The sequence below is a fragment of the Oryx dammah genome, unplaced genomic scaffold, assembly GCF_014754425.2.
Source record: "Oryx dammah isolate SB20612 unplaced genomic scaffold, SCBI_Odam_1.1 HiC_scaffold_10, whole genome shotgun sequence".
Taxonomy (NCBI): Eukaryota; Metazoa; Chordata; class Mammalia; order Artiodactyla; family Bovidae; genus Oryx; species Oryx dammah.
In genome coordinates, this window is record NW_024070194.1 from 31,788,666 (window position 1) to 31,808,167 (window position 19,502).

General features: G+C 54.4%; 1 protein-coding gene across 1 annotated transcript; it reads right to left on the bottom strand.

The window, feature by feature from the left end:
* Window positions 1-868: 868 nt before the first annotated feature.
* ADAM33 (ADAM metallopeptidase domain 33) lies at window positions 869-15,551 on the bottom strand. The gene is made up of 22 exons (XM_040247860.1): window positions 15,413-15,551; window positions 13,136-13,215; window positions 10,779-10,855; window positions 8,222-8,300; window positions 7,952-8,028; window positions 7,676-7,865; window positions 7,370-7,435; window positions 7,211-7,282; window positions 6,885-7,051; window positions 6,717-6,801; window positions 6,487-6,629; window positions 5,819-5,996; window positions 5,617-5,706; window positions 5,223-5,418; window positions 4,956-5,064; window positions 4,662-4,860; window positions 4,490-4,567; window positions 4,298-4,406; window positions 4,064-4,211; window positions 2,735-2,826; window positions 2,478-2,552; window positions 869-2,239 (listed from the first exon to the last, which is right to left on the bottom strand). The coding sequence occupies exons 1-21, from the start codon at window positions 15,510-15,512 to the stop codon at window positions 2,515-2,517; spliced, it is 2,373 nt and encodes a 790-aa protein (XP_040103794.1). The 5' UTR covers window positions 15,513-15,551; the 3' UTR covers window positions 869-2,239; window positions 2,478-2,514.
* Between the last annotated feature and the right edge of the window lie 3,951 nt (window positions 15,552-19,502).

Below are 19,502 nucleotides of genomic sequence, written 5' to 3' on the forward strand. Positions count from 1 at the left end.
GTAGGTGGAGTTTACCTCCCAACCCCTGGAATCCTTGACTTGCTTGGACCAACATAATGTTATGGAAGTAAAATGTGCGGGTCATAGACTCTCAAGAAGCCTGGCAAGCTTCCGCATGCTCTTCTGCAGGAGGCAGTGAGTAAGGTACTTGCCTCAAGATCGCAACTACAGATTTTTTTGTTTGTTTCAGTTTCCTAAAAGCTTTTGGTAACTGATCCTGTTATTTTGCTCATCATGGACTTTTGTATTAATTTTGATCTTTACAAAATATTACATTAAAATATTACTTATCTTGATTACTTTTTTGTGCCCAAGATAAGTGCCTCCCTTGTTTCACTCTAATCCTGTTCCTGCTCTCTTACAACCCTCCCCAGCTATTTGTGAACAAACCTGGGCTAGCCTCCTGGAAAATGAGAGACAGAGCCCACTCTCCCCAAAAGCCAGCCAACCCCAACAGCAGTGGCCAACAGTTGACTGCAAATGTATAAGTGAGGTGAGTTGAGACCAATCAAACCAGCAGCTGAGTTCAACCTAATTTGCCAACTCACAGAATTGATTATTGTTTTAAGCTACTAAGTTTTGGGGTGGTTTTGTTATATAGCAATATCTAGCTGATAAAGAAGGTCACTAAGCAACTCTTGTATGAAGCAAGGGGAGACAGTAAACGGCTTCTGAGAGTGTCCAAGGGAGGCAGGAGAGGTGGAGACAAGGGATCATTCAAGCAAGGCAACACCATCGTATGCCCAGTATCTCTCGGTCCTGGCTGCCATCCGAGGTTCCAGACACCACCTTTTGTCACCCTCAGGGAGTCCCATGGTGTTGAATTTACAGACAGAGAAGACTCACAGAGGCCCAAGGGCAACATGGCTTTCTTCTGACTTCTTTGAAGTCCTCTCCAAAATGGCTCTCTTTATTCCCTCCCATGGAATGAAGGAGCGGTTGATTAACATCCAAAATGAGGGGACTGCAGCAGCCCCATCCTCCTCTAAAATCTCATCAGAGGACTAGGAATGGGGTGGGGCAGAGGATGCATATGAGGGATAAGAGAGAACAGGACACAGAAAAGGATGTCCCAAGGGTTTTGTTTGTTTTGCAGGGGTAAGGTTCCAGGGAAGTGGCTTCAATCTGAAATGTAGGGCCCCTGGAGTCCAGGGTTCTGGTCCAGCAGTCACTGGCCTCCTAAGAGCTAGGTCTGAATAAAGTATGAGTAACAGACTCCTTTTATACAGTTCTGTTCAGGTGACTGAACTAAACTGCATTGTACTTAACTGGACGGTGACTGCAGCCATGAAATCAGAAAGATGATTGCTTCTTGGCAGGAAAGCTATGACAAACCTAGACGGTGTGTTGAAAAGCAGAGACATTACTCTGCTGACAAAGGTCTGTATAGTCAGTGCTATGATCTTCCCAATGGTCACGTATGGTTGTGAGAGCTGGACCATAAAGAAGCCAGAATGCCAAAGAATTGATGCCTTCGAACTGTGGTGTTGGAGAAGACTCCTGAGAGACCCTTGGACTGCAAAGAGATCAAATCAGTCAATCTTAAGGGAGATCAATCCTGAATATTCACTGGAAGGACTGATGCTGAAGCTGAAGCTCCAGTATTTTGATCGTCTGATGTAAACAGATGACTCATTGGAAAAGTCCCTGATGCTAGGAAAGATCAAGGGCAGGAGAAGAGGGCATCAGAGGATAAGATGACTGGATGGCATCACCAATGCAATGGACATGAACTTGGGCAAACTCCAGGAGGTGGTGAGGGACAGGGAGGCCAGGGGTGCTGCAGTTCATGGGGTCGCAAAGAGTCAGAGGCAACTAGGGGATTGAACAACAACAGCAGACTCCTGGGACAGAGAGGCCTCTCTGGGTGCCCAGCCTGACCCAGCGGCCCCTAGTGACAAGAGGTCAGTGACTACATGGCCTTCACTCCTGGGTCCGATGGATTCTTGTTTACGCTGGAAGGTGTACTCTTAAGAGGATCCCACAGCCCTGAGGACTGGGGACAGCATTGTGCAAATTCTGATGAGGTTCCAGGGTCTTGGAGTAGGTGGTATGTCAGTAACTCAGGGAAGAAATTTCGAAGCTGCCTGAAGGTGCAAAAAGTCGGCTGAGTTGCTGGCTCTTCCCCCTGGGGGTCCGAGTTCTTTGGAGTGGCAGTCAATAGCCGCTTGTCCTTAAGTCTTCTCATGTCAGCAGTCACTTCACCAGAGACAGGATCTTGGCTTTTGGACTCTACCTGCTGAGAATGAGGTGGAGGTTCCCGGGAAGGGCTGGGACCCTCTCTCTTCCCTCAGGGAAAACCATAGAACTTCTTCCTCCCACCCCAGGGGCCTCCAGCAACTGGCCTCAGACAACAGCTTCTCCACAAGGTCTGTCTCATTTCCATGATGTACAAGTTCAAAAACAGAGTCAGGGACTGTGAGATGAGGGGCTAGAGGAGGATAAATGAACTATGGGAGGGGGAGGGCCCCACCTACCTTAGGGATACAAGCAGGACTATGAGGAACAGGCTTCTCAAGGTGGCTGTTGGGTTCTAGCAGAGTTCTCAAGGTCTGGGAAGCAACAGGTGGGGGAAGAGTGCTGTGAACAAAGGTGGCAAGAGTCCCTGGTGCAGGGTGGGGCACTGGGCTCAAGGTGACTGGGTGCTAGGTGGAGAGGAGGGCCCCGGCTGGAAAGAGAAGACAAGAGCCCATCCCTTCCCTTCCCTCCCCATCTTCTACTGTGCCTCACTCACCCAAGGGCTGGGGCTCCGGAGGGGCTGTCAGGCGCAACTCCATTGGGTGAATGCTGCCCAGAGGGTGGCCTCTGCGTGGGCCATCTTTGGATCTGGGCAGTGGGTAAGAGACCAGGAGACTGAGACAGCGACTGTTAGCATGGCACCCTGGGGCTGCTTCCCTGCGGTAGAGGCTGGCACCCAGGTCACTCTCCCCAGTTCGCTTCCTACTCCCTTCTGAGGGGAACCCTAGAGACTTATGCTTCCCAGGGCCTTAGACACTTTCTCTCTCCAACCCTGACATTGTCCCCAAACTCTGGCACACCCAAACATCTTCCAGATGTTGATGTCACACGGGTCCCAAAGAGGGATGGACTTCCTCTCCCAGTGGTACCCATGTCTGTGCTCCTTGCTATCGGGTAGCCCTGCTGCCTTCGATGACTCTGAGTTATGCTCAGCTGCTCACACCTCATCTTCCAGGGCCTTACCACTTCCTTTGATATCTCTTTGAAACAACCATCTCAATACTTGACCAGGTGATGACATGTAGTTGCTGCCTCCTGTAAGCTCCCAGTGACGACACACCACGCTCTGACCACCTTGATCCTCTGCTTGCAGACGCACAATCAACTCTCATTGTGTCAAGGCCCTTTCAGCTGTGCCCTCCTCCTATTTGGGATGCCCTATATTCCCATCTCCAGTCCAAACCATGCCCTCTCCCTCATTTTGCCCAGAATGTCCCCAAGGCCAGGCTGAGTCAGAGGTGGTCCAAGGGGACCTGCCTTGCCCAGCACTCAGTGAGGAGGCTGCCTAGACTGACAGTACTTGGTATCACGTGGCCCTCATCTCAGGTCATGGAGCTCTGTGTTAGGGGCAGGCCCTTGGCACAAGGCAGCCAGCACCACAGCTGCCCAGTGACAAGGAAAGGAAAGGTGTGTTGGCCCCAGCATTTGGGAACTTGAAGCGGGTAACAGCAGAGATTTTGGCAGAGGAAATGTCAGAGGGCTGAAAGTTCATGAGAGAAACTGGAGGGGCCTTGAAGAGCACAGTAGAGCAAGAGTTGCTCCATAAGCTGGTGGAAAAACAGGGTAAAGCCAAGGATAAAGCAGCCTCTTGATGGGAGAAACAGGAGACGTGGAAAAGGGGCACTAAACCACAGTAATGGGGGCTGTGGGGCCCTGCATGGACCTATGCCTTTGGCTTCACTGGAAGACCACTGGGGCATTCTGCTGAAGGCTTCTTTCCATTGCTTCTGCCTGCCTCTCTGCACCTGAGGAGAACAGACCCCACCCCAGCTACGCCAGGTCCAGCAGAGCTCTGAGGAGCAGAACCTTAGACCTCAGTGCCTACCCACTGCACATGAGGTCCCTCCTGGAGCCCCAGAAGCATCGCTGGAGACAGAGTCCCGGACGCCGGCAGCAGCACCAGGCCAGGCCAGCCCCAGGGAGCAGAGGCAGCACAGAGCTAAGGATCACCGCCAGCGTGAAGGCGTCCCGGTCTGTGGAGGACAGGCTACGTCTGAGTCTTGAGAGCACCACATGGCTCCTCCCCGCCTGCCCTCCACCCCCACCCCCGTGGGCACACTTTGAGGCCGCATAGGACCGCTGTCCACACTACCACCCAACCCTGGCTTGTCACAGGAAGGCGGAGCCCAGCCTGGAGCACAATGGCAGTCACGGTTACTATTGCAAACCTGCAGAGGAAAAGAGAAAAAGAGGGTCCCATGAGACTGGGGACTCCCAGGGTCAACCCCCACACACCTTTCAGGCCACTCACCCCGTGGCCATGGCAGGCCATTAGGCAGAGCTCCAGCTCTCTGAAGGTAGTGTTCTGGCAGCGCCTTTCCTGGCACACCTATGGGCAGTGTGGGCACTGGGGAGTGAAGGGGAGTGAGGCCCTGACCCATGGGACTCAAGTGGCAGCGAGGGGTTGGGTGGGCAGGGCTCACCATTCTAGGTCCACACTGGGTGCCTGCCTCTACCAGGCCTAAGTCAGGCAGGTCCAGCTGGGCACCAGGCAGCACGGAAGCTCCCCTGCAAGTCACCTCGAGGCTGCCCAGGTGTACGGTGGAGTCCACCGGAACCGCGTGTGGCACCAGTGCGCTCTGTTCCCCGCCCTGGCATTGCAGCTTCCCACACTGCGCATCCCTAGGGAGAAGCGGAGATAGTCAAACCGCGTGGTGTTTCTCCATACCCTCTTCCCCAACTTCTCTTCCCCAGCTTCCCTTCCCTCCGCTCCCCACCTCTGCGCACAAGGTACAAAGTTGCCATCTCCCTGCTGGCCGCAGTTTCCCTGGGCGTCTCCCGCGGAGTTCACGACCTGGAAGCAAGCCTCCGGGGCTGGGCGCGAGCCTGAGGAAGCAGGGGCGGGACTGGGGACAGCCCAGACTGGAGCCACGCCCCTTCTGCCTCAGTTTCCCCCCCGCCCCCCCCACCCCCGCCCACCTCCCCTGGAGCACCAAGCAGCGCAGAACTGCGGATGGGGGCGGAGCGCGCGCTCCTAGTCTCACCAGGCCCCCAGAGCTGCTGGCACTGCTGCTCCAGCGTGGGACACGCGCCGTCCCGACAGTAGCCGCGGCCTCTGGCGCAGGGCGAGCCGTCCAGTAGGTAAATGTCCGGCGGGCAATAAGGGGAGGCCCCGGTGCAGAATTCAGGGAGGTCACAGTCGCCCGCAGCCGGGCGGCATGGCGTGCCCGCCGGCTTCAGCTGCGTAGGTGACCCGGGTGAAGGGAAGGTGGCGAGGCATAGAGACAACGAACAGAGATACGGGAGAGCCCAGTGGGGAAGTTCAGGAGAACCCATGCACAGAGCAGAGCCAGCACCCAAGGGCGCCAATTAGCCAAGACTAACAGGCCGGCTCCCAAGTGCCCCCAACCCTCACCCCGGAGCCTCCCATACCCTCACCAGGCAGTGTGCGCAGCAGTCCCCGTGGGTGCACTGGGCCCCCGCACGCAGCGAGCAGTTGTGGGCAAGGCAGCAGGAGTCGGGGCACTCCTGGAGCCGGAAAGGCGAGGAGGGACCAGGTGAGGGTGCAGCGCTCAGACCTCCAGGGAGGGGGCGAGCGGGAACCAGTTTGGTCCCCCGGGGCTGGTCTTGCGGACCCCACCTGGCCGGCGCCGCAATCGCACTCCTCGCCCTTTTCCACAAAGCCGTTACCGCAGCGCGCCTGCGGCACCAGGAGCCCGGAGTCCGGCGCGTTGGAGAGACAAGCGCCCCCTCCCTTTCGGAAGAAGGCGCGCAGCTGGCGGCGGCTGCAGGCGCTAAACACGCGAGGGAACGGGTGCCTACGGACCGGGGAGGGCGTCGGGCGTGCGGAGACCATCCCCGCCAACCCCTGCGTGTCTCCAGTCCCTCCCCCCCAGCACACTGGCGCTTGGCTACGCAGCCGGTAGATGCGCAGACACCGCTTGCGCGACGGACAGCTCTCAGAGGCAGAACCCAGAAAGGGTACGTAACTCGCGCAAAGTCACACAGCGAGCGCGAGGCAGGAGGGTGTGACGCCAACAGCGAGCTGCCCAGGACCCAAGGTCAAATCGCGACCCAACGCCGCTCTTCCCGGGGTTGGAGTCACCTCGAAAGGTTGTTCCAAAAATAATTTATCACATCATGGGAATCCACTTTGCCTGCTTTAGGGCGGGAACTGTTACCATCATCCCGATTTCACGGAAGAAACAAGGATAACCATTTCTCCCTCAGAAAGGCAGCAGAGGAAGGCCCAGGTCCCGCCCGGCAGCCCCGCCCCCGCACCCCCGCACCCCGGCCTGGCGCGGATACCCGGTAGCCGCCGCCATCACGCAGCCGCCCTGCTCCACCGCCGCCTCCGCGCAGCAGCCGTGGGGGTCGTGGCTGAGGCCGAGGCTGTGGCCTATCTCGTGGGCCATGGTGGCTGCAGCACCAATGGAGAACTCCGAGTGGTCCTGGGAGGGCATGGCTACGGTCACTGCGGGCCGCGAGGACCACTCCCCAGCACCTCTCCTCCCGCTTCAGTACCAGGTGGTGCTCACTGTCGTCACGCCTCCAGAGCTCTCCGCGAGGCACATGCCCTCGACGGGTGCCAGGCCCACTGTGGCGCCCCGGAAAGCTTGGCCCCTGAGAGCGGAGGGCGGCATGACCGGGCGGGCGGGGAGACGGAGCCGCCAAGCCGGGACCGCGTGGGGGTAGGTGGCACCCACGTGAGCAGCTGAGCAGAGTCGTGTGGCTGCCGCGCCCACAGCCCCCGGCGCCACTGCAGGAAGGCCCACAGCGTGGCGTTCGCGTCTGGCGTGACGCGGCTCTGGTCCTGCTCGGTCCACACTTCCAGGCCGGTCAGCACCACCTTAATGTCCAAAGTCCTGAGAATCTGCGGACGCAGGGGAGCAGACTGAAGCGGAGGACCCCCTTGGTGCCTGGGCTCCTCCACGGGAGCACTCCTCTTTTCTCCCCTCCGTTCCTTCTCCCTATCTCCAAGTCCACCCCCTTGCAGTCCCCCCCAGAAGGGCTCTCTCCCTGCCGACCCAACCTGATCCACATAATTGGCGACCTCCAGAAGACGCTGTTTGGCGTGGTTCAAGTTCCGGTGCTGAGTCAAAAACTAGAGAGGCAGAGACGCGGCGGTGGTGTGACGACAGGCTGAACTGACCCCAACCAGGCTCTCCAACCCCCCTGGGGCTCCTCTCACCAGGGTGTGGTCCCCCACTATGTACAGCTCCAGGTACCTCGGGCTTCGGAGGGACCCCCGCCTCTCCTGGGTAGGGGTGGCAATGGTGATTGTGAGTGGCAGGCTGCTGGGCTTGAACCCTGACCACCAACCCCAGATCTCAGAGAGCACAAAGTTAACTCAAATATTTTGCTAGAATTTGTTCCTTCAGCTTCCAAATAAAAATATCAGGACAGGAGGCCCTAAATTGGGGCTGCACTGTTCCTGTCTCTTCTGATTTTAAAGGGCTTTGAATACTACATTCCCACCCCTGCCCATGCCCCTGACCCTGATCTGGGTGGCACACGAAAGGCTGGTCATGTCCCTTTTGTCCCCTGGGTCCCTGTGGCCACAGGTTCCTTTCCCGCTGAACAGCTGCTCCACCCGGAAGATCCTATGGGTCAAGAAGTCCTTGGAGTCCCCAGCTGGCCAGGGATGCACATAATAGCTGGCATTGCTGCTGAGTGTGATCAGGCCCCTAGGGTGCAAAGGGGAGCAGGGGAGGGCAGTCAGGGGACATCTTTCCCTAGCCCCAGGTCCAGCCTCCTCCCCTAAACTCCTCACCTCATCCCAGAGCAGATGCTGAGGACCACCCAGGAGTCCGGGAAGCCCCTCACATGCCCATGGTAGTGGCAGTGATCCTGGAGAGCAAAGAACCCAGCCCCAAATCTCAGCCAGGGCTGAAGTGGAACGGCAAGAAAGAAAGCATGGTAGGGGACTAGCTTCAGCTTCTCCTTAGAACAGGAGGAGAAGGGGGGAATGGTGGAGAGGCCCTCAGGGGTGTGTTCCCCAGCTCTCCTCACCCTGTCCTCAGGGCCCTTGGAAGCATCTCACCTTGCGGTTGGGGAACAGCACTACCGGCTGCCCATCTGAGCTGTAGTGGGTTTCTGTGTATCCTGGGGCCAGCAGCCTGCTGGGAGGGGGTGTTGCAGAAATTACCTAATCCAGCCCTGCCTCACCCTCTGAGCTTCCTCCCTAAATGCTAATTGAGTAGCTCTTTGAGTGAGGCAAAGTTATGTAATGTCTTTTGATGCTTTTGAACTGTGGTGTTGGAAAAGACTCTTGAGAGTCCCAAGGGGATCCAACCAGTCCATCCTAAAGGAAATCAGTCCTGAATATTCATTGGAAGGACTGATGCTGAAGCTGAAACGCCAATAGTTTGGCCACCTAATGTGAAGAACTGACTCATTTGAAAAGCCCCTGATGCTGGGAAAGATTGAAGGCGGGAGAAGAGGATGAGATGGTTGGATGGCATCACTGACTCCAATGGACATGAGTTTGAGTGAACTCCAGGAGTTGGTGATAGACAGGGAGGCCTGGCGTGCTGCAGTCCATGGGGTCGCAAAGAGTCAGACACAATTGAGCAACTGAACTGAACTGAACTGATGAGTGAGGCACAGGGCTAGCACTTAAGAAGCAGCCAAGGTGTGTCTTATATGGGCTTCCCTCATAGCTCAGTTGGTAAAGGATCTGCCTGTCATTCGGGAGACCTGGGTTTGATCCCTGGGTTGGGAAAATCCCCTGGAGAAGGGAAAGGCTACCCACTCCAGTATTCTGGTCTCAAGAATTCCATGGCCTGTATAGGCCATGGAGTCCTGAAGAGTCAGACATGGCTGAGAAACTTTCACTTTCAAGGTGTCTCTTAAAGAAAGGACAGGAGTGATTGTGCATTGCTTAGCTCTGAAAAATCTTGGGCAAGAGGGAGCAAGGTGAAGGTCAGGAAGGAGTCTTGGTAATGGCTTAGATGTGGAAATGGGAGTGTGGGGATCACCAGGGAGGAGCAGGAACAGGGGAAAGTTTGTGGTTCTCGTGGGACCTGTGGCAGGCAGCTGGATCCACAGGTCAGGGGTATTAGACCGGGCAGGAGGAGAGGAGTCAGGAAACACTGTCGAGAAGGCGGACCTTGGAGACAAGGAAATGTGAACTCCTTGGCCCTGGCTGCTGCCTACCCTTGTTGGATATCTGGACAGACCTTTAGCCCAGAAGTTCCCACCATTTTTGGCACCAGGGACCAGTTTCATGGAGGACAGTTCTTCCATGGACAGGGGTGAGGTGGGGTTGGTAGGGCTGGGATGGTATGGGGATGATTCAAGCACGTTATATTTATGGTGCACTTTATTTCTATTATTACATCAGCTCCACCTCAGATCATCAGGCATTAGATCCTAGAGGTTGGGGACCCTTGCTCTGGGGCACCTCCTCCCACTCAAAGTTCCTTCAAATCTCCTCAGGCCCCCAGATCCTACATATCTCCCCAGCTGTCTTTCACTGAGGCTCACCCCCTACTTCCAGAGGATACAGATATCACACCTGCAGATCCCGCCCATGTGAGCAGGGATCCTCCTCTCCTAAGTAATGATTTCATCTTCAGGCTTCACCTCACCAGCATCCTTCCCACCAAGAGAGATCAACCTTAAGTCAATTTCTCTTTGAAGAAAATCCTTCATCCCTCTTCACCTTGACCTCTTTACCCCAAAACTGCCCCCAAAGACTTGTGATGCCTGCGTCTCCACTCTCCAGTCTTTCCCCCTCCTCCAGCTTTGCTCCCCGACTCCACCCACACACTCAAACCTAGGGAGGAGGTGATGTGATCACCTCTTTTAACACATGGGGATATTGAACCGCAGAGAAACTGTAGTTAGGCATGGTGGAACCTAAGTTTGTTCTCAGTGCATGGGGGAGAATAAAAAAATGTGTATGTAGGATGCTCAGAACAGTGCCTGTGGCACTGAAGCAATTGAAAATGAGAGATGTCAGTAATACAATCTAGATGGTTTCAAGAACCCACTCTCCATCTTAGACACTCACCTCACCCAGTCCAGCGCTGCTTGTTCATTCACAGCTCAAAATCTTTGGCTTTGCACTATCCTGGACACTCAGCACCAAAATGGCCTTCTGTAATCTGACCCTACTAGGACTCCCCAAATTTGTTTCTCTTTGCTCCCTTCCCTATAGAAGGAGACTCCCCAGGCAAGCCAGACAAATTGCTACCCCTTGAATGTGCCTTGACCTTTGTGGTATTCCTGGTATTCCCGCTTTCTGGACCACCTGCCCATTCTTGGAGTCCATCTTGGGTTCTCTTTTGATTCAGCACACCCTGTGAGCACCCAGCAGGTGATGCTCACTCATTTGTGGCAGGAAGCTGACAAGATGTGCTGGGATGAGAGATATGCCCTACAGTGAATCCAGCCTCAATAACCCATTTCAGTCTTGAGGGAGCCAGTCGAGACTAACATTGACTCTCCCTGTAACCTGCACCTCCTCCTCTGGGGCTCTCACCCCATCCAGCCTCCCTCTGGGGTTCCCATCCATCCCTGCCCCCAGCAGTGATCCTTCCCCAGAGAGAGGGACTGTTCTTGGCTCCCAGCTCTTTCCCCAGCCTGGTACTCACTGATTCTTCTCCAGCTCTAGCAGGAGCTCCTGACCTTCAGCCTCCAAGGCCACCAGCCTCACTTCTAGCTTTGGGACCTGGGCAAGAAGGAGTATAGGGCTGAGAGGGTGGGCATCCAGGCCCTCTGCCTGCCAGGGAGCAGGAGGAATATAGAGGTAGCTGACAAGGGAGTTCACGGGGAGAGCACAGAGGCACAGGGCAGAAGACCTCCACTTGCCATGGTGGGTGCGGATGGGTGTGGGCTGCGAACATGCAAAGATGTCCCCAAACTCAGAATGTCTGTTCTAAGAGCAGCCGTTTGACAGAGCCTTCTAGGTTCACTCCGCATCCTCCTTGGAGAGACAAAGGGTCTCGGAAAGATGCCATTCCTTGCCTGAGGGCCCTGGGCTGTTCTGGCCTTCCCTCCTCTTCCATGCCCAGAAGGCTCCCTCTACACAGGGAGGACAGTACGGTCCTGAAGACGTTAATGCTGGAAAGTGGGGTAGCCACGGCTTGGGCCTCCTCACAACCTCTCCTTTCACTCCCTGTAGGATTCAGACTTAACACCTCTGCCTCCAAAGCTGACAAACTCCCTCACGCCACCAAATTTTCCTACACCCCTAGCAGGCTCACCTCACACCTGCCTCCCTGAGCCTGGAAAGTAAACCCTGACTCACAACCCAGGCCAAGAGAAAAACACTGGCTTTCATCTTGGCTAGATGTCAGGAGGGTGAGCCTGGGGCCAGCCTGCCCACTTCTCCTTCCCCCTACCTGCTTTGCTGATTCCACCCTGCAGGAGTACCCCATCTGCCCCACTTTGTCCACTCAGCCTGGCTGGGGGCCCAGAGTTGGAGCAAGCTGGGAGCCTCCTGAAGAGCGGCTACGTCTTTGGAATGCTGGCCCTTCCCTTTTATCCCACAATGCACCGTCCTGGGCCTCAGGCCAAGAGGCTCAGAGTCTTGTTGGGGGGGGGGGGCCCTTCCTCTGCAGGTGGGGAGCAGATAGTCCCTTCCCCCAGCCTAAAGCCCTCCACCCCCACCCCCGTGCCGCCAGCATGAGCTCATGTGGCCGGAATGCCACTTGCTTTATGGAGAAAGGTCTGCACAGGGACAGGAGGCAGTCCAGCTGGAAAGCATCCCCTTGCCCCACTCCCATCCCTCTTTCTGTTCTCTGCACCCCAGCTGTCCTCATTTCCCCGCCTCTGGTGACCCTACCCCTCACCATGCACTCCATCTCCAACCTGAAATGTAGGTGTTCCCTGCCTCAAGGACACGACTCCCTGCCACGCTGTCTGCTGTCCTCATCTTGGCTGGCTTTCCAGGGACAGAGACAGTGAGGAAAGCAAAGCTCCTCTGGCATTCCCCTCCTGTTCGGTCACAACCCAGGCCAGGCTCAGAAAGAGGTCTACAGTCAGGCTGGCCCCAGCATGTGAGGAACAGTCTCAGATCTCAGGCCAGCACCATGCTGACCACTTGAATTGAGGCCCTGAGCGTCTGGGGGACCCAGGGAGGGCCCTAGATTGAGAGGTGCTGGGCCTGGGGGCGCCCTGGCCTTCACGGCAGTGCTCTTCTGCCTTCTTCCTTGCAGGTTTGGACAGTAGGTTGTCCTCTCTTTCCTGATAATTCAGGATGAACAGGCCTCTCAAGGCGTGGGAGACATTGGCCAATGGTTTGAAGTTTTTCAGACCTTAGCAGGTCTCAGGCTTATGGATTAAAGAGCTGCGTGACCTTGAGCAGTTTCTCCAAGTTTTCTGGGCTTCAGTCTGCCCTTCTGTGAAATGGGCATACAAAGGATGTTGGGCTCTGTGCAGCACAGCTGTGCGGCATATACAGATGGAACAAGGTTATTCTGGAAGTGTGTGATGGATGACTGTTGGGGGGAGACTGAGGTAGAGCATCCACAAGAAACAAAACAGGGTGGACTTGCATCTAAGGGCAGAAGTAGATCCTGCATGAGTCAGTGAGGTTGAAGTTTCAGGTCCCTAAATGACAGGGTCCTGGCGAGGACAGCAATGCACCCAGTGTCACTTTGCAAAAGGAAGATATTTTGGTGTTTTCTTAAAAAGGTCCCTGAAAAACTTTAGGCCCCACAAACTCTGGCTCCACCTCTGCCTGATGGAGTGGGGGTGGCCTGAATAATACTGGAAAGAAAGGCTTAGGGAGGAGGTGGGGGAGAGGAAATGGGAAAATGACTTCCATGTGTGAAACTTCTCTCCATCTAGATGTCTCCCACCCCCACCTGCCAAACCTTTGGGGAGGGGCCTAAAGGACTCGGGAATCTAGGGACCCTAGCAAAACTGCCATGCTGAAATCTGGGGAGGGGCAAAGGGGCCGAGAGACTCTGGGCCTCTACATGGAAAGGGATGGTCTGGCACTGACCGGCTCCTCCAGGGTGACCATGCGCTGGGGTCGTCCATCTAGGCTCCAATGCAGAATGACTGGCTTTCCAAGGGTGTTTCCTGGGGTGAGGACAGAGCACAGGGTAAGAGGGACCTGAGGGACAGAGGGAAGTTGGAGACAATACAGGGATAGAGTCAGAGGATGTCAGCAGGCAGGAACAGGACACTTCATCTTCAATACTCAAAGGTTTAGCCTGGAGAAGGGGGACTACCCATGGGGCATCCTTGGAACCCAGGAGCTGCCAGGGAGGCAGAAGAGAGAGGAGTCTGGGAAGAACAACTCAGCTGGGTACTTGGGAGCTCTAATGACCTTGGGAGGGGAAAGGTCATCAAAGATCACCAGGAAGAGACCAAGGCCCCAAAAACAGAGGGTAAAGGAAATGGGAGGCAGCTTTGGGTATTTTTAGATGGGGCAGCAAATGCTTTTAGGGTGAGAGATCTGTGAAGAAAGGACGCCTGTTTCTCTGGCACCATCTGAGAAAAACAACAACCAGATGTTGCCCAGAGCTTCCCCTGGGGTTTTGTGCTAGGGGCAGGGCTTCCAGGGACCTTGGCCCAGAAGTCCCCTTTGTGGAGGGGTGGGGTGGGATGGGGGTTGTTTTGGAGTCAGAGCCTGAGTGCTCCCAGGCTGGGAATGCTTAAAGGGGCTCCAGGAGCCAAGCATTAACTCAGAGGGCGCCTGGAATGCTCCCCTGGAATGCTCCCAGTCCCCCCTAGTGGGCCCCAGAAACTCTCACCACACCCACACCCGCCCTGAAGGAATCAGACCTTAGGCTGCCCAGAACTTGCAGGCATCCTTCCCGCCCCTCTGGCACTCAGTCCCTGGGGAAGCCTAGCTCCCAAAACTGACCACTCCCCAACACCCACCCCCCAGCCCTGCCCCCAGTGCTGACCAGGCTGAGATGGCTGCCTGTGGAAGTGGCTCAGCTCCTGCCAGGCCACCTCAACTCCTTTCTCCTTCTCCATCTCCTCCTCTAGACCCCATCATCAAAGACCTGGGACAGCAGCAGCTCCAGGAAGTCTCCCTCTGCCAAGTCCTCCTTGAGTGGATCAGCAGTTGCCATTAAGGAGATGGGGGTGGGGGTTGGGAGGTTCAGGGCCTGGGAATGGAGGCTGAAAGGCTGGTGCAGGGAGGGGTCTGGGTGCATGTACGGGAGCCATAGTGGGGGTCTCAGGCCAGAGAGGATTTAACTAGATCCAACCGGCCCTGGGCTTCCCAAGGTGGAGAGGGGAAGCTGTGCACGTGTGAGTGTGGGTTGGGGGTTCTCTCCTGGCCCTGCGCACACACACTGGCCATTGGTACCTTGATGGGGGCAAGGAGGCAGAGATGGAACTGTGGTGACTAGGTAGATGGGAGTGGAAACGGAGGAGTCAGTGTGGTGTTGGGGAGCACAGAGCCCCTCTTCATTCCTCCCAGGGGTTCCTTCATCATCCCCAGACCTCAGGCTGAAGAAGGAGCGCTGGAATGCCTGTGGACCGTCCCCAAAGGCCTGAGGGCTGTTGTCCCTGGCCACACACATCCCAGAACACAGCAGGATCCTAGCCCTGTGCCCCTCACTGTGACACCCTGCCCAGTGCCCTGGAACCCACCGCCGCCAGGCTGCCCTGCCCTTCCTGCCCCCCTGGTCAGGCCCCTGATGCACAGGAGAGATTTTTGTCAACCCCATCTCGCAGAGAGTTTGGAGGGGCCATTCTGAGAAGAGACAGAGCTAGAGACTTCCCTCAGGGCCCTGCTATCAGGCACCTTCTGTCTGAAGCAGTTGCTCTCTAACCAAACAAGGCAACAGTATAAACAATACACACTGCCCCAGAGCCCGGGATGAAGCAGCGAACATGGGATGATGCAGGAGTGTGGAGGCCACAGCTAGTCCCTTAGTGTGAGGCCGCAGCAGGGACTCCAGGGCACCAGTGGTCTGGGGCTTCCTGGAGGACCGAGACCCGCTGAACCCTAGGAAATGGAGGTCCAGGGACCTTCACACTGGCAGATGGGCAAGAGCAGAGAATCCAGAGGGGCTTGGGGTGCTGAGCAGGGGCCCTGCCAGTCTGCCTAACTATTGACACAGGGCATCTGGGAAGAGTGTGGAAGATTGGGCGAGAGGTCTGCCCAACTACAGTTGAAAGTCCCTGGGCAATTCGTGCGGAGACTTTCCCAAACCCTCCCCAGGGCCTGTCCTCCTGGCCCGCGGGATTCCCGGGGATTTCTGAACCTCCATCCCGACAGTGCCTCGCCTGACCCTGTGGGGGAACTCCCACTCACCTTGAAACTCCTTCGTCCCCCACACAGGCCACGGTAGTCCCAGTAGCAGCAGCAGCCCCCACGTGGGCGACCCTCGAGCTCTCCGAGACCCTGGACGCATAGCTCTGAGCGCCCAGCGTCGTCGCTGCGGCTCCCGGCTCCCGGCTCCACCCCCGCTGGATCGCCGCCGACCCACGCCCTATACAGCCGGCCCTCCGGCTCGCACCCCCTCCTCGCGGGACCCTGCGCGGAGCCCCGCCTGCCCCTGCCACCATCGCCGCCCATCTGTCCTGACCCCAGGCGGGCGGCGTGTGCCCTCGGGGAGCCAGATCCATCTCCCTAGAGCTTGGAGGGGCGGGAGCGGGAATCTGTGAGGGGCCCCCGCCTTGGGAGACCCTCCCGAGCCGACCCGCAGCTTAAGTCTCAGAGGGGACCCTACTCATGGGGATTGGAAGTGAGATGGGGCAGGGACCCCCAAGAAGGGCTTTTGGGGACCCGAGCAGGGAAGCAGGAACAGTGCTAGGGGCCACCTGTGGCTGCTCGTGTCTGCTCGAGAAGCGTCCTCCTCCGTAGTCTCTCGGGGCGGACCTTAGTCCTCACCTTGCCACCAGTCCTGCCCAGTCCTGCCCAGAGTTGCCCAGGTGATAGACTGGCGGCCTCTAAGAGAAGGGAGGCTGGGGTAACCGCAACGGGCAGGTGCGGCCACGGCCCCAAGCTAACCTCTGTGCTACAGGGCGCCCCACCCTGCCCGCCGAGGCGCGCGGGTGGAGGCTGGACTCGTGGAGGCCCCGGGCCTGGGGTTCCCTGGCCGCACAGACAAGCCAGCAGGGCGGACGGGCGGAGAGTGGGGCCGCCCTGTGTCCCTGGTGGCGGCAGATGGGGGTGGGGAGGTGGGCAGGGCGCGAGGAATGGCACACAGCCATAGACCCCCACACGTGGGGGATCCTTTGGGCCTCGCTAACATTTGTTTCTTGTTTTAAAAAGTTTGTTTACTGAGTAATAAATTTGGATAGGGAGTAGCATGTGTTCTGACAGCGAGGAATGTTAATTCTAAGCAAATGTATTGTTTTTGAGAATTCAAAATTCAGTTAGTAAGAGTTGCAGTGGGGCCGGTTAACCTATCCTGGCCTGATTCAAACATCAAGAAGCATGGTGGCAAGTACAGGGAACAGCACATCGGCTCAGATCACATCGCTCCAACAGAAAGCTATTATTACCTTCTTGTATAGGTTTTTTGATTATTTTACTGCGTGTCCAAGACAATACAAACATTTCCCCCTCTTTTTAAACATTTTTTGCACCTTTTCCCCCCCAGTTAATATGCCTTGAAGATCCTTTTTTATCAGAGATCTCATTAACACTATTTCTTTTCTTTCTTTTTTTTTTTTTTTTGCAGGGGGAGCGGGGAGAGGCTATACTGGCAGCAGGTGGGATCTTAGTTCCTGACGGGGGATGGAACCCCCCTGCCCCCTACAGTGGAACTGGGGAGTCTTAGGAACTGGACCGCCAGGGAAGTCCACATCAACACTATTCTTATGATTATTACTACTATTCTATTATTATTACTTTGGATGTTAAAATTAACATTATTACACACAATAAAAATGCACTTATTTTAAGTGTACAGTTAGATGAGTTTTGATAGCTTTATACACCTGTGTCATCACTTCCGTAGTCTAGATAGAACATTTCCATCACCCCCAAATAATTTCCCTGTGCCTCTTCCCAGTCAATAACCTCAGATATACAGATGACACCACCCTTATGGCAGAAAGCAAAGAACTACAGAGCCTCTTGATGAAAGTGAAAGAGGTGAGTGAAAAAGTTGGCTTAAAGTTCAAAATTCAGAAAACTAAGATCATGGCATCCAGTCCCATCACTTCATGGCAAATAGATGGGAAAACAAGGGAAACAGTGACAGACTTTATTTTGGAGGGGGGGGCTCCAAAATCACTGCAGATGGTGACTGCAACCATGAAATTAAAAGACGTTTACTCCTTGAAAGAAAAGTTATGACCAACCTGCTGCTGCTGCTACTGCTAAGCTGCTCCACTTGTGTCCGACTCTGTGTGACCCCATAGACAGCAGCTCACCAGGCTCCGCCATCCCTGGGATTCTCCAGGCAAGAACACTGGAGTGGGTAACCAACCTAGACAGCATATTGAAAAGCAGAGACATTACGTTGTCAACAGAGGTCCATCGAGTCAAGGCTGTGGTTTTTCCAGTAGCCATATATGGATGTGAGAGCTGGACTATAAAGAAAGCTGAGCGCCAAAAAATTGATGCTCTTGAACTAATAGTGTTGGAGAAGACTCTTGAGAGTCCTTTGGACAGCAAGGAGATCCAACCAGTCCATTCTGAAGAAAATCAGTTCTCAATATCCATTGGAAGGACTGATGCTGAACCTGAAATTCCAATACTTTGTTCACCTGATGCAAAGAACTGACTCATTTGAAAAGACCCTGATGCTGAGAAAGACTGAAGGTGGGAGAAGGGGACAACAGAGGATGAGATGGTTGGATGGCATCACTGACTCAATGGACATGAGTTTGGGTAAACTCTGGGAGTTGGTGATGGACAGGGAGGCCTGGCATGCTGCAGTCTATGGGGTCGCAGAGTCACGACTGAGCGACTGAACTGACTGACTGTCTCTCCCCCACTCCTAACCCCAAGCAACCACTGATAAATTTTCTATCTATAGATTTGCTTATTCTAGAACTTTAAACAAGTAGAATCACAAAGCATGTACTCTTTTGTGTCTGGTTTCCTCCCATCTCTGCTTTTGAGGTTCATTTACGTTGTTTCATGTAGCAGTAATTTGCTCTTTTGTAGTACTGAGCATGTTCAGTGGTATGAGGGAAGCGCGGTTTCTCTATTCTCCAGCTAGGTATTTGGGTTCTTTTCCAGTTTGGATTCTTCTAAATACAGCTGCCACAAATTACTGTGTAAATCTTTATATGAACATGTTTTCATTTCTCATCTTTAAATACCTATAAGTACAATTGAAAGGTCATACAGTAAAAGGCATGTTTAATTTTTTAAAGAAGCTATTTTCCAAAGTACCTGTACCATTTTACAGTCCCATCAGCAATGTGTCAGAGTTTTTTATATCCTCACCAACATTTCAGTGTTGGCCAACCTTTAAAATTTTAGCCATTCTAACGGCTGAAATCTACATTAGTTTTAATAGTTAAATGATGTCATTTATTCATAGTCTCCTCTTGGGCATCGAAATGGTTTCCAATCCCTTTGTTCTTACAAACAATGCTGTAGTGGATAGTTTCATACACAAATTCATTTGTGAGATGATTTCCTACAAGCAGGACTTCTGGGTCAAAAGATATGTGCTCTTGTTATTTGGGCAGATAGAGTTAAGCTGCCCTCCGATTTGTACCAGTTTACAGTTGCATCTGGGGTGCTCATTTTCCTCCAGCCTTCCCAAAACAGTTATCAAGACTTTATTGATATGATATTTGCTAGTCTGCAAGTGAAAATGGAGTCTTCGTTTCCATTTTGTCTTATGAGTCAGGTTGAATATTTATTCACACATTTAAGAACAGTTTGTCTGTCTTTTTCCCTGAATTGCCTATTCATATCTCCAGCTCATTTTTCTATTGAGGTCTTTCTCTTAACAACTTGAAGGAACTCTCTATATAAGGAAGATGAACCCTTTGTCTGGAGTATGAGTTGGAAACATTTTCCCCAGTTTGTGAGATGTATCCAGCCTGGAGTGTATGACTTCAGCTCAATTATACTCACTGCTGAGTAGCATTCAATTGTGGACTATAACCACGTGTTTTCTTTATTGACACTACTGTTGCTGGACCTTTGGGTGGTTCTTAGTTTTGAGACGTTATAAAAAAAATGCTGTATGTGTCCTTAACTTCCTCCCTTTGCCTGTCCTGCTTCCTCCACCCCTTTCCTGGTCTCCCCTGGGAACATATCCTTAATAGGTCACTTGCACATGAAAACTTGTCTTGGGGAACCAGACCTAGTACAAACATAGATCACTTTGGTTATCCTGGGTGCTCCAGTGTAGACAGGCTAGAGAGGCATCAACTCCTCCTCCTGACTTGTAGCTTCCTGATTTGCCCTCTCTCAGGAGCCACAT